General features: G+C 43.8%; 1 protein-coding gene across 4 annotated transcripts in view; it reads left to right on the top strand.

Moving 5' to 3' along the window:
- TBC1D8 (TBC1 domain family member 8) overlaps positions 1–14,328 on the top strand; it is a 111,807-nt gene that overhangs the window by 39,619 nt on the left and 57,860 nt on the right. For 3 of the 4 annotated variants that reach the window (XM_040623591.1, XM_040623590.1, XM_040623593.1), the window contains exon 2: positions 793–903. In XM_040623591.1, coding sequence (XP_040479525.1) covers positions 793–903 — 111 coding nt within the window. Of the gene's footprint in view, positions 1–792; positions 949–14,328 lie in introns of all 4 variants that reach the window. The other variant, XM_040623594.1, reaches the window with a different exon arrangement.

The following is a 14,328-nucleotide window of genomic DNA, read 5'->3' as shown; positions in this document are numbered from 1 at the left end:
GCTTGGCAAACACACTTACCGGTAATGGGACAATACGAAATCGTCTGCCACCTGGCGCGTGGGGGTGTGTGTTTCTGTGTTTGCTGTGGATTCATGATGATATTCATTACAACAGAAGGATAGACCTTTACTTTGTATGCTTTATGGTCTGTGAAGGACTTCAGTTTATTATTTGCTTCTCACAGTCCCCTTCTGGAGTAGGCAGGGATTATTCATCTACCTTTGAGATGATGATATAATAATAATGGTACTTCTTACACTCAGGCAATAAATAGTCTAAGACCTTTTGAATGTTGCATACGGTAATTCTCATAATTACCCTATGAGGTAGGTATACTGTGATTATTCCCTTTTACGAATGAGACCAAGGCATGGAGAGGTTAAGGAACTTGCCCAAGGTCACACAGCTTGAAAACTGGGGTCTGGAGTCAAGCATTCTGACTACAGATCCCCAGCTCTTATGTACAGTCATGTTACCTCTGTGATGGAGATGACGAGGAAAGCAAACAGGTTAGTTAGATGACGTGTTCAGGGCCCCTTGTTCACTTGGTCATTGGATTCTGCAAATCTGTACTGAGTGCCTGTTCGTGTCAGGCCCGTTCCAGATGTTGGGTGACTGGTACTAGGCAGCCAGAGCCCTGGGCCTCACGGAGCTTGGGCTCTTGAGCGGTGAGCTGAAGAACCGGACCCAAGCCTGCTGCCTTCTGGTGTCGAGTTTAGACACCAATGAACTGTGTGCAGGAGCTGGTCAGTCCCCATGCTCAGAAGTGCACTTTCTGTTTTCTTTTGAAGGTCGCCTGGTAGGTGCTCTGGATGCAGTGCTGGATTCCAATGCACGGGTCGCTCCATTTCGAATTCTGCTCCAAGTGCCTGGGTCCCAGGTTTATTCTCCCATAGCATGTGGTGAGTTACTGAGTGGATCAGACGTTTACTGGGCCATAGCCACGGGTGAGTTTTGTTCCGGTTGGAATATTCCAAACCTTAAGGTCTAAGCATGCCGAGTATCTGCATGTTGGTGAAGCTTGAAGGTAACTCCTTTTAGAAACTCATCTGCTTTTATGAGCTGTTTTTTTTTTTCTTTTTTTGTTTTTCATCCATCAAAAGCACATAAAGAGTACAAGCTTGGGCACCTTGGCTTGGGCATGCCAGACTTTCGCGTGGTGTGTTATTCCAAGGTGCTCTATCTCATTGAGTCTGAATGGAGCCCTTTTCTCCTTAATTTTGTTTCTGACCTAACAAACGTCTTCCTGGGTGTGGGCAGCTATGGGAATGGTACAGGGGAAGCGTCTGAGGGCTGTCTCTGACTCAGGGCAGCCTTCACCCCCTAGTTCCATGTTTCTGCTGCATCACCGGACTACTGCACCCCACGGGAATTCTGAAATCCGTTCATCCTCTTCATCTGGGGTTTCAGTCCTCCTACACTAATGCTCTATCTCCCATGACAGAATCTCTGGGCCTGGGAATCATTACCTCCAAAAAGCCCCTTGTATTCAAAAACAAAAGCAAGATATGTCTTTTAACTACACAAGTCATAAATGTTCACCTTCCAGAAATTAAGTTGGTAAGAGAGAAGGACAAGGAAGTCTTCCATACCCCTTTATCGGTGCTGATCTCTCTTCTGTGTACATGCGCCAATACACGTAGAGGCTTCCGGTTTTGTTTTTTCTCTTAACACTTTACTAGCTACCATAAATTTCCAACATCACTGCACATTCTTTAACAACACTGGATTTTTTTTTTCCTGGAAAAGTATAGAAAAGTACAGAGAAGAAAATTTTTACCATATCCACCATCCAATTTTAAGCACTGCTAACTTCTTGGTATGTTTTTTTTCCCCAGTCTGTTGTGTTCTAGTTAAGATGAATCCTCTGTATTTGTATAAAATCATAAAAACGACGCACATTCAGTATAATCCATCAACACTTGACAAGTACAAAGGAGAAAATGTCTCTCACTCCACATCCTGGCCACCCAAAGGAACCTCCGGTCATCCTGCATTCACCTCATTGAGGCCACTTTATACTACATTTAGGGCAGGGACAACAATGGTTTTGAAGACGCAAGTACCTTTGTGAAAATGCAACCTGCTATTTTGTAATAAAAAAATTACAATGCTAATAATTGACAGTGCTATTTTGTAACAAAAATATTACATTTTTACTTGATCTCAGTAAACGAGAAGCTGAAGTAAAACCAGAGAAATGTTAAAGTTCAAAAAATAAATGTTTCCTTAACACGAGAGCTTATTTTCTAAAAGGTTCATCAAAGGTTAAGGGAAGAGATTTGTGAAAGCATCACAGGGTTAGGATTGCGGCTTTTTACAGCGGTGTTGCAATTCTGACCATGTGCGTTCACTCCCTAGCCTAGAGGACGAGCATGCCGGCATTCTTATTCTTCCCCCTCCCTCTCCAATTTCTCATTTAAAATCCTGTTATTATTAACTTCACGTACTTTTCATTCTGTCCATCACCATGCTGTCCATCATTCTTTGGCTCTGTCCTCTATTTAAATTGATCTAATGGCTTTTACTCAAGTATGGCTTTCCTAATATAGAATCTTTATTCTTGGGGCACCTGGGTGGCTCAGTCGGTTAAGCGTCTGCCTTCGGCTCAGGTCATGATCCCAGGGTCCCGGGATGGAGTCCCACGTCTGGTTCCCTGCTCAGCAGAAAGCCTCCTTCTCCCTCTGCCCTTCGCCCTGCTCATGCGTGCGCGCGCTCTCTCTCAAATAAATAAATAAATAAAGAATCTTTAATTTTGTCTCGTCTCTCCTTCTTCTTCTCTTTCTCCTCCTCCTCCTCCTCCTCCTCCTCCTCCTCCTCCTCCCTTCTTCCTTCTTCCTTCTTCTTCTTCGTAGGCTCCATGCCCAGCGTGGAGCCCAATGTGGAGCTTGAACTCACAACCCTGAGCACAAGACCTGAGCTGATATCAAGAGTTGGACACCCAACCAACTGAGCCACCCCTGCCCCCAAATGTTGACTCCTCTCTTGATTGCCTAGATTCCTGTTTTCTTCTCCCAGTAATGTCTCATATTTACAAGTGTCTGTCCCTTGCTTTTGGACTTGAATGACACCTTAGCTAGGTATGTTAGTTTCTGGCTACATCCAGAGCATAGTGGCCATTGCTCTAGGGTCTTCCTGTATTTAACGAGGCAACAGGAGAAATCTCAGGCTGGCCTTTTTTTTTTTTTTTTTTACCCCCCCCCTCCTTTTTACCCCCTTGTGGGTGATGTGCTCTTTGTGCGTATATCTCTCTGTATCTTTGAGGTTATGTAGTTTAGTAACTTGGTTGCGGTCTGCTACTGCTTTGAGCACACTGTTAAATTTTTCTGGAATTCAGTGTGCTTTTTCAGTATCTGATTGATTAATCACTTCAGGAAATTTCCTTGTTCTGTGTATTTTTATTTTTATTTTATTTATTTTTTTAAAAGATTTTATTTATTTATTTGACAGAGATAGAGACAGCCAGTGAGAGAGGGAACACAAGCAGGGTGAGTGGGAGAGGAAGAAGCAGACTCCTAGCGGAGAAGCCTGATGTGGGGCTCGATCCCATGATGGCGGGATCATGCCCTGAGCTGAAGGCAGACGCTTAACCGCTGTGCCACCCAGGTGCCCCTGTTCTGTGTATTTTTAAAGATGCATTTAATGTTCCATTTATCAGAATCCCCCCTCAGAGACCCTTTCTGTTGGATAACTGTTGTCTGCTTTTCATTCTTGTTATTTATTTATTTATTTATTTATTTATTTATTTATTTGATAGAGGGAGAGAGAGAGACAGCCAGCGAGAGAGGGAACACAAGCAGGGGGAGTAGGAGAGGAAGAAGCAGGCTCATAGCGGAGGAGCCTGATGTGGGGCTCGATCCCATAACGCCGGGATCACGCCCCGAGCTGAAGGCAGACGCTTAACGACTGAGCCACCCAGGCGCCCCTTCATTCTTGTTTTTATCTGTCTCTTCAACTAGCATCTTCTGTGCTGTTCATAGTCCTTTCCTCTAAGTTAATAATTCCGTTTCCAGCCTTGTATCCTACACTTTGCTGCTTTAACTTACTCATTTGGCTGTATTTTTATCTTATTATTTAGGGAGGGAGAGAACGCATGAACAGGGGTGGGGGCAGAAAGAGAGAGAAAATCTCAAGCAGACTTCATGCTGAGCATGGAGCCCAATGTGGGGCTTGATCCCACAGCTCTGAGATCATGACCTGAGCCAAAGTCAAGAGTCGGAGGCTCAGCTGACTGAGCCACTCAGACTCCCCTCATTTGGCTGTGCTTTGATCATTTTCTTCAGTGTCTCCTCTCCCTTTCCTCTGTTGTTTCATCTTCTCATCTTTGTACTTTTGTTTTCCTGAGTTCATGTTCTTGCTGTCTTGGAGCATGAAGCATTTGTGAGAATTTCCTTTCCTCCTTGAGGCTTCCGTTTTTCTTCTAGGACACAGTCCCTGTCTTTTGAACACCTTGTGCTCTTCTGTTTATCCTCTTTTGTTGCCAGGTGATGGCTTGGTTGCTATGCTGTTCCTCTGCAACCCACTCATGCTTGGACGCGGTCCTCTAAGACCAACCCTGTGGCATTTGCACCAATGTAGGAGGACTTTCGGGGACAGAGTGGAGAGGACTGGTGTGCTGGGCTGGATGTGGGGTGTGAAGCAGCAAGACCCTGTTCCTTTTTCCAGTTTCTCTCCAGTTTCTCTCCTGTCACTCTGCCCCAGGCCAAACAGTCGGTCTTGTTCTGGGTTTGGGGCTTTTGCTGGGGACATCTGGAGTTTGTCTCCTGACTAGATTGGTTTCTGGGGATTCTGCAGAGCAGGGACCCTGCTCAGTTCCTGAGTCTGTGTGGCCGGGGAGGTCTCCAGTAGCCATTCAGGGCTCCTGGAGCACTCTCGGACCACAGCGACTTTATGGCTGCACAGCACTCAACCTTATGGCCATAGCCTAATTTACTCATCCAGTCCTTTATCAGATACATAATTGGTTCTGATTTTTCAGTATTTTAAAAACCTAGATGAACATCCATACATTTAAATATTTCAGGATACTTCTCGATCCCCAAAGTCCATTCATGTGAAATGTTGGGTGCCTGCCATGTACCAGACACGTGTTTGGTGTCGGGGGTCCCTGGGTGAGTGTGTGAGGGAAGTCTCCCTCCGCCGGTTTCACAGGGCCTTGGGGAATCCAGAGAGCAACCCCGGAAGTGGCAGGTAGAGCTGGAACGAGGATTAGGAAAGTAAGAGGCGGCAAGACCCTTGACCAGCACATAGTAAGGAAGTTCTGCAGCAGGGGGATGTACTTTCTAAGGCTATCTTGGATGTGTATTGCCAAACTGCATGCCATAAAGGTTGCAGCAGCTTACACTTGCTGCCCCCCACCCCGCCACACCCTGGCAGTGTAGTCCTGAGCAGGTTGAATTCCTAGAATACTCTTTCTCTTGTGGCAGGATCTGCTTCCTTTAGTTTCACCTTGGCTGAGTATTTGCCTTGGACCTGACCCATGGCAGGTGCACAGATGCTCCACGTTCTTCTGCTGCGTTGCCCATGGAAGGTCCCCTGTGTAAGTGGCGGTTCTTTGCAGCACTGCTTTTCTTGGGTTAGGGAAGAGGGAGCGGGGAGGTATTTGTGTCTCGGGCCTGTGGTATTGATTGAGACACTTAGGCCTCTCCTGGGAGTTACTTAGGCATCCTGCACTGTGATATTGACTCACCATATTTAATATTTTATTGTGTCTTGAGCATTGAGAAAGGATCCCTGCCCAGGATTTTAAGTCTCAGATAAAGCACAAACAAGAACTGTAGGAAGGGCCTGGGCGGCACCAGGACGTGGGCAGGAACAGGAAGAGTGGCCTGCAAGAACGATTTATATCTTCATTTGATTTTGGCTGTTTGCACAGCAGTGCAGGGAGACTATGGAGAGCTTTTGAGAAGAATTTTCTTTTCCTTCTTTTTTTTTCTGTTTGTTTTTAAGCAGAGCTGGAAGAGCTAGGTAGATAATCCCCTGGGTGAACGATATTATTTGGCAGCAGATCTGTGGACGATTGTGGTTAGAAGGGGATAAGGATAAGTTGCTATTTTTTGACTTACATGGACCAAGGAATCTCAAAGCTTTATAAACCTCACTGGCGTCAGTGGATAAAACACGCATGGTGAGAGAGTGGTGAGGACTTGTATAGGAGAAGGGTATGGAGGACTGTGCCCAGTCTTTCAGGTTGGCGCTCAGATGCCCCCTCCCAGAGACCCCACCCCTGCCCACACCCCCCTCCAGCTGCTTCCCCCACTCTGCTGGTACAGCCCCTCCAGCACTTACCACTGCTGTCACTAAACTTTTTTTTTTTTTTTGGTCCTCTAACGAAGATAAAAGTTTTCTCAGGGTCCTGCTCACTGCTACCCTTCCAGTGTCCAGGATAGAGCATGGTGTTCAGCCAATAGTAGGTGTGCAAATAAGCCAGAGCAGTCAAGTGTGGACTCCTGCTTAGGTATGAGTAAGTAGTCTGCTAGTTAAAGAAGGTAATGGCTCAGCACTTATGTCTCCTCTCCTTGAGGAGTGGGAGATGGGGCATGCAATCACAAATAAGACCTCTTGGCCCTTTCTGAGAAGCCAGGGCAGGGATATTCCATGGCTGGGCAAGGCCCTGGGTCAGGAGCTCTGTAATGAGCAACCGGGACCATTAAGCAGGAGAAAAACTTGCAAAACAGGGATCTTGCTTTCTTTAAGAAAACAAAACCAAACAGACAAAAAAGCAGCCCAAAAAAGCCATTTTTTGTTGCGGTAAAATACATACAACGTACAATTCACCATCTCTACCATTTTTAAGTGTGTAGTTCAGTGGCTCTAAGTACATTCACACTGTTGTGCAACCATCACCACGTCCACCTCCAGAGAGTTTTTCACTTGCACAAACTGAAATTCTGTGTCCATTACACACCAAGTCCCCGTTCCTTCCTTCCCGGCCCCTGGTGGCCACCATCCTGCTCCCTGTCTCTATGGATTTGACTTCTTTAGGAATGTCATTGAAGTGGAATTGTACAGCATTTGTCCTTTTGTGGCCGGCGTAGTGTCTTCAGGGTTCGTCCGTGTTGTAGCAGGGTCAGAATTTGTTCTTTTTAACGCTGAGTAATCTATTGCACGTCTACACTCCCTTTGAAATCGGATATAATGATCAGCACATAAGGAGAAACCAAGGACGTGGTGTGTGGAACCAGAAGAGTCACATCCCAGGAGCCAGTTCCTGGTCTGGTCGGGAGAGGAGGGAAGAGCAGAGGGAGACATGAGCGGTCTCGGGCGCCAGCCTGGGGTGGGGCGGCTTCTGGCTGCATTGACACCTAACATGAAGGGCTCTTGGGGGCCCTGGAGGAGCAAGGAGACTTTGTTGGGGTTTCTCTCCTGATGTCTCAGCCTGTGCTTTGTTGCACAGGTGAGAAGCTGAGGCTGTAAGTTACAGATCTGTCATTTCGTGTTCCTGTTGGTAGGTGACTCTGTGCTATTGCTGTGTTATTGACACGTACGTTATTCTTTACCATGGCCCTGAACATTGAGTTCATTACTGTCTTTGCCTTGTTTTTGGGAAATAGAAGAAACTCAGTTGAGACTCTGGATTGTCTGCGTCAGTCGTTCCCGGAGTTAAACTGCTTCTGTAAGAATTGGACTCTTTTTCACATTGATTAATTGAGCTGTGGGGTGGATTGTCTTTTCTGGTTACTGAAAGAGGACCTGATTGCTTTGCTTAGAGACAGCCCGGGTGGAACATGGCCAAGATAGTAGGAACTTTCTGAGGAACCCGACAAACCTTCGTACAGACCATCTTTTAATAATGCTCATGTCTTCATAGATCTGAATTTGGACTCAAGTGCCCAAATACTTTTGTGACTGTGACAATATAAGTGCAAAGTTTTCACCTTCTTAGCAAGGTCTTGTCCCATGGTTTTGAGTGAAACGAGGGAGAGCAGGAAAACCTGGGAGAAAGCAAGTAGGTGAGCATGACGATGCCATGATACCACCGTCCACCAGTAGAGTGCAGAGAATTTCAAGCAGATCTGAGGGAGGTACCTACCTGGGTGGGCAGAGGCATACCTGTGTCTTGGGAGGGAGTAAAAGTATAGATTGAAAAAAAAAAAAAAAGAAAGAAACCTTAGTTAATATTTTCGATTTGGAAAATGAAAAAAAAATACATGGCTTTGAAATTTCCAAGGTCATTAAAGGAAGCTGTAGTAGTTCCGCTAACGAAAATGTGTGGCATATGTTTTTTAAAAATTAAGAATCACAGGAGTTAGGCTTTCCAGCTTAAAAAATACTTCCTTTTGCACAAATTTTCCTCATTTGTTCCCTTCAACAACGTATAGGTTGGCATAATTACCGACTTTGGAGAGGAAGGAAGCAAGGCGTAAGTTGCTTTGTAACTTGCCAGGGCCACATCTTGCGTCAGGAGTGCCTCACTGGTGGCTCAGGCACAGGTCCTTCTAGAACGTTCTCTCAGAATGTTCTTATTTCTTTCTTATCTCTGTCCTTGACCACGGCTGGCATTTTACTTTCTCGTATTCTGCACCACAGTTTGCTTTGTCTTTGGAGAGAGAATTTTATTATGGGAGGAAATGTTCCAGGGTGGATCAGATTAGTGTCTTGGTGAACTTTGTGCCAGGGCAGCAGAGGAAGTGCCAGCCAGATCTTTTTTCCAGAACAGAACTCACTGTGCACTTCAAGGAAAACCTGGGAGGCAGCCCTGCAGGAGGAAAGTTAGAACTTGTTTCTGGGTGCACACTCGGAGGCCACTCAATGTGAGTTGGCACATTTGCCTTAGTTGCTTGGGATTTCCTTGAATAACACTCGCTGGCATTTTCCATGTGGGATTTACACTTAGAAATGGCTAATGCTTCTTTTCAGTCGGGGAGTTTCTGTCACCAGGCTCCTACCGTTTTAAACAATTTTGCTTATGCCAGAGTAATTAAATTCCCCGAAGATGTTTGTCTATTAGGGATGTTGCTTATAATTATTTTAAAAAGCAGGCAATTTCTGAGTGTAACTTTTAGACGTAGTACATTTGAAGGTCAAAAGTGCTATTTAAAAAATGCTTTTTAACCTGGGTAGATACTGGCAGGCCCCATGGTCTGTGTTCCCCCGGTAGCCACAGCCCCCTCCCTCTGTTGCAACAGACCCCCTTTCTCCCTCTTGAGACAATTCTTCCGCCTGAGATGTCTCCTTACATAAATCCTGATTTGTTATTTGACATACTTTGGAATAAATATGACCCGTATAAAATCTAAAGGTGTGAAGCTGGGAATCCGACATTTCTCTGGCTTCTTCCGTGTTGCCTAACATCTGTGCAGAGCATGACCTGTTGGAAAGAAGAAACCATCTGGGGGGGATCTTGGCAGACATCTGGTTTCATCCCTCTGTTTTAGTAGATGCGGGGAGACTGACTGAGGCATATGGATTGCAAACTAAGATGACTTTGGCGAATGACTTCTTGTTAGATGGTTCCTTAATGATCAAAACCGAAGGCAGAGTGTGAGAGCGGAAGGCTCCGGACTCGCTCTTGCGGCCGGAGCGCTCCTCCTCCTGCAGGCCTTGCCAGCCTGGGTGTGTCCTACTCCCTTCACGCTGCTTTCATGCCCCTGAAGCTGTCTATGGCCCAGAGGGCTTGCTTGCTGCTGCCCTGTCTTCTTGGACCTCCACTGAAACCTGGCGCATCTGAGTTGCCTGGGCCTGGGAGTGATCCTGACTCAAGAAATAATAATAATAAGAAATAAGATCCTGACTGAAGAAATGCGGGGAGTGTAAAATTCTTCACCCTTGTTTCTTGCTCTGCTCTCACAGATTTTTACAAAGTATTTTACAAAATATTCCTCCTAGGTGTGGAGGTCCGTTTATCCAAGTTGATGACTTTTTTTTTTTACTTATTTTTTTTTTAATTAAAAAGGGCTTTTAAAGTGTTTTTCATTATGAAGATTTTCAGACCTACCCCAAAGTAGTGAGGACAGTGTAATTGCATCTTCCAGGCTCATGCATTGGGATCTGGAAGAAAATGCCTTGGGATCATGGTTTTGCCTACTTTGCTTTATCTCTTATTCTCTGCGCCATCTCCTCACCCACTGATTTATTATTATTTTTATAAGATTTTATATATTTATTTGTCAGAGACAGAGAAGAGAAGCAACGGGAGCGGCAGGCAGAGGGAGAGGGAGAGGAAGGCTCCCCACTGAGCAAGGAACCCGATGTGGGATTTGATCCCAGGACCCTGAGATCATGACCTGAGCTGAAGGCAGACACTTAACTGACTGAGCCATCCAGGTGCCTGATCTGGGTGGTTCTAATCCACATTCAACAAGGGCCACACACCTCATTTGGTGGTTGTGTCTCTTTTGTCTCCTTTAGTCAGGAAATCCTCCATTCTTCCTCCCCCATTCTGCTTTTTCTCCCCCGAAGTCATTGACTTGGTGAAGAAATTCAGCCAGTTTTTACATAGAATGACCGTGGATTATGTTTCTGTTTCTTTCCTCAAGGTATGGCTCAGCTCCTTTCTTAGTCCTTTGAATCCCCCCCGCCCCCAAACTGGAAGGTACTTAGAAGTGGTCAAATTCAGGTTTAACTTTTTTTTTTTTTTTAAACTTGATAGGTGGTTACACATCTTTTATACCGCATCCTCTCAGCAGGCAGGGTTCCCCTGGGTGTCTTAGTCTTAGTGATGCTTAAACTAGTTAATGAGTTCAGGTGGCCGCTTTTAATTGCCTTCTTCCCCATCAGCCTTTCATCTATGGTTTGGCCCATTAGAAACGCTGCCCTATTAACTTTTTCGTCTATATACCACAAAGTGGTGATCCCCCCCCCCCATTTGATGTGTTCTTTTATGGCTGTCAGCTTGGGCTTGACTGTATAGGAGAACTTGAACTTAACTGGGGCTACTTGGTCACCCTGAGACGTGGTACGTTCAGAAAAGGGAGGAGGGGAGTGCTGACGTCGGCCCTTTAATTGCCTCTTGTTAGGTTGAGGAGTTGGTGTCCTGGTGATTTGTAGTGGTGACAAGTGAATTGTTTTAGGTGGGTTTTTTTTTTCCTTCTTCCCTCCCTTTCCCTTTTTAGCATAGTCTTAAAGTTTAAAGTGCTTCTCCCAATATTTTATCATGAAATTTTTCAAAGTACAGGAAGTTGAAAGGATCATACAGTGAACCCTAAAAGCCAGTTTTTATACATCCAGTGTGTGTCCGTTAATTGCGGTCCTTTGTGATACTCGGATTGTGCCATCATCTGCCCCTCAGAGCACTTTGTGTGGCTTTTGGCACTTTTGGCACCGAGTCACCTCTGAGTGCTTCCCTGCTCTCTGGCCAGTGAGATGTGGAACGTTCACCTTGTGCGTTTTCTGCCTCCTGTCTGGATCCTCCATGTCTCCAGTAAGCCTGGTTCCTTTTACTGGAGAATGGTGCGTAGGGGCCATAATCTGGGGTGTAGAGTTGCTCATTGTTGCTGGGTTGTCACCGCCTCTAAGGCTTTTCAGTAAGTATGAGCTAAGAAGTGTGTGTTACAAGAAAGAAAAGTAAACCATGAGTTCATATTAACTTTTTTGTTATGTTTCAAGTTTTTATGTAAATTCTAGCTAGCTAACATATAGTGTAATGTTAGTTGCAGGAGTAGAGTTTAGTGATTCACATTAACTTCCTAATTCAACTGTAAAACTACATTGTTATAACTTAGCTTTGATTTTATGTTTTTCTCTTATACACTGAAAATCTTGGTTTCTAACAATATTCACATAATTATCATCTGACTGTCTCACACATCCACATACATATTATTCCTAAATAATATCAATATTAACAATAAGAGTACTGAATGAAATTTAACTTTTGGCAACTCCGTTGGCCTTAGAATATATTTAACTATGGATGTATAGTCAACATTGTTTAAAACAGCTATTTTCTCTGTGTAATCATTTTAATAACCTGATAAGTCTGTCCACTTATTTAAATTAAGTATTGCTTTTTTCCCCCTTATTGATTTAACTTTAAAAAAAAAAAAGGAAAACTCTTTTATAGCTCCTTAATCAAACCTATAAAATCTATAAACAAGGTCTGTATAGAGAAACCTTTCATTGCTACCCCCCCTTGCCTCCTTCCCTCTGCCATAGGGAAACCTTTCTTTTTCTAGCTTAGCTTCCTACTGTTTTGTTTTACAAATATTCTCTACATTCTCACACCCTCCTTTTACAAAGGTCACATTTATTCTGTTCTGTGCCTTGCCTTTGTTCAGTTAGGGACATATCCTGGAAATCATTCCATATCAGAGAGTGGAGGTTATCTTCTCCTTTGTTTTGTTTTGTCTTTCATTTATGTAGAAGTACCGCAGTTTATTCAGCCTGTTCTCTCCTGATGGACATTTGTTTTTTTGTTTTGTTTTTTAAAGACTTTATTTATTTGATATATAAAGAGAGCACAAGTAGGCAGAGTGGCAGGGAAAGGGAGAAGCAGGCTCCCCACCGAGCAGAGAGCCCAATGTGGGCTCAATCCCAGGACCCTGGATTCAAGACCTGAGCCAAAGGCAGACCCTTAACCGACTGAGCCACCCAGGCGCCCCTACTGATGGACATTTGTGGTGTTTTCATCCCTGGCCATGCCTCAGTGAATAGCCTGGTAAATAAATAATTTTGTGCCTAGACTGCTGAATCGTTGGGATAGATTACCCTTTCAGTCCTGCAATCCCAACTCTAGTAAATGAATATAAAGCTTTGTTAGATATCACTAAATGTCCCTTCCTCCATCGGGTTTGTAACACTGGAAAAAATTGCCATCAGCGATGGATGAAAGTACCTGTTTTCCCAGATTCGTCATTGTATCTGTTGTCAAACTTGTGGATTTCTGCCATCCTCGTAGGTGTTTCTGCAATGGTTCTCGTTTGCCATCCTTGTATTGTGAGGAAGTCAAGTGTCTTTTATGTTTAAGGGCTATTTTCAGAAACTCCTTGTTCTTAGGCTTTGCTTCATTTTTTATTGGGTGATTCTTTTCGTCCCCTCAATTTTTAGACACTGTCTAAATATTAGGAATATTAGTCCTTTGAGCAATGAAATTAAAAAAAATCTTTTTCCAGCTTGTCATGTCCTTTAGAGCCTTTACTTTTGGTGTGTTTTACCTTGCAAAAGCTTTTTAATGTAGTGGGATTTAGAATGCCATTCTTTTAAACTTAATGATTTTGAGACATGCTTAGAAAGGTTTTATTATTCCCAAGTTATACGGGAATTCACTCCTTTTCTTCAAGTACCTGTAAATTAGCTTTTTTCTAGAATACTTTTAAAGCTGTTCTTCTTTGTCTCCTGGCTTGCATTGTTTCGGACAAATCTATCATTCTTTGTTGCTCTATAATTATTGTCTTTTTTCTTCATCACTGGCTTTCAGCAGTTTGATTAGATGTGCATTTATGTGATTTCTCTTGATGCTTTTTCTGCTTGGAGTTTGTTGAGATTCTTGGATCGGTGTGTTTATAGTGTTCATCAAACTTGAAAAAAAACTTAGCAATTTCTTCAAATATGTACCTATTTTTTCTGTTCTCTGTTTCTTGCCCCACCCGTCCCCTTCCCCCGCCCGGGGACTCCAATTAGGCTGCTTGCTGCTGTACCGCAGCTCACTGATGCTCTGTAATTTCCCTTGTTGTTAATCCTTTTTCTTCTGCTTTTCATTTTAGTTCTTAATCACTCTGTCCAAGTTCCCTACTTTTTTTTTTTCCTGCAGTGTGTAAGTTACTTTTAACCCCATCCAGTATATTTCTGAATACAGACACTATTTCTCCATCCCTAAAAGTTTGGTTTGGATCTTTTTTTTTTTTTTTTAAGATTTTATTTATTTATTTGACAGAGAGACAGCCAGCGAGAGAGGGAACACAAGCAGGGGGAGTGGGAGAGGAAGAAGCAGGCTTATAGCAGAGGAGCCTGATGTGGGACTCGATCCCATAACGCCGGGAACATGCCCTGAGCCGAAGGCAGATGCTTAACCGCTGTGCCACCCAGGCGCCCCTGGATCTTTTTCTTTATCTTTAATTTGGTCTTTTACCATTCTCATGCTCTCCTCTACTTTTTGAACTCTTGGAGTATATTTGTAATAGCTGTTTTATGTCCTTGTCTGCTGATTATTTTATCTCTGTCCTTTCTGGTTCTGTTTCTATTGATTTTTTTTTTTTCCCCTTTTGGTTAATGGTCAGATTTTCCTACACCTTTGTTTCTCATTATGAGCAGTGTTTCTAATGGCACTAATACAAGGGCATTTTAATTATTTTAATTATAAGTTGAAAATCTATTTTACTTTCGGTGTCAGGAAGGTTGAGTTTTTCCACTTACTGCAAATACTTTTAGGGACTCAGTATTTTAATTTG

The sequence above is a fragment of the Ursus maritimus genome, unplaced genomic scaffold (assembly GCF_017311325.1).
Source record: "Ursus maritimus isolate PB19 unplaced genomic scaffold, ASM1731132v1 scaffold_6, whole genome shotgun sequence".
NCBI classification, from domain to species: domain Eukaryota; kingdom Metazoa; phylum Chordata; class Mammalia; order Carnivora; family Ursidae; genus Ursus; species Ursus maritimus.
Note: the sequence above shows the minus strand (reverse complement) of the source record. Positions and strands in the feature narration are given on the sequence as shown.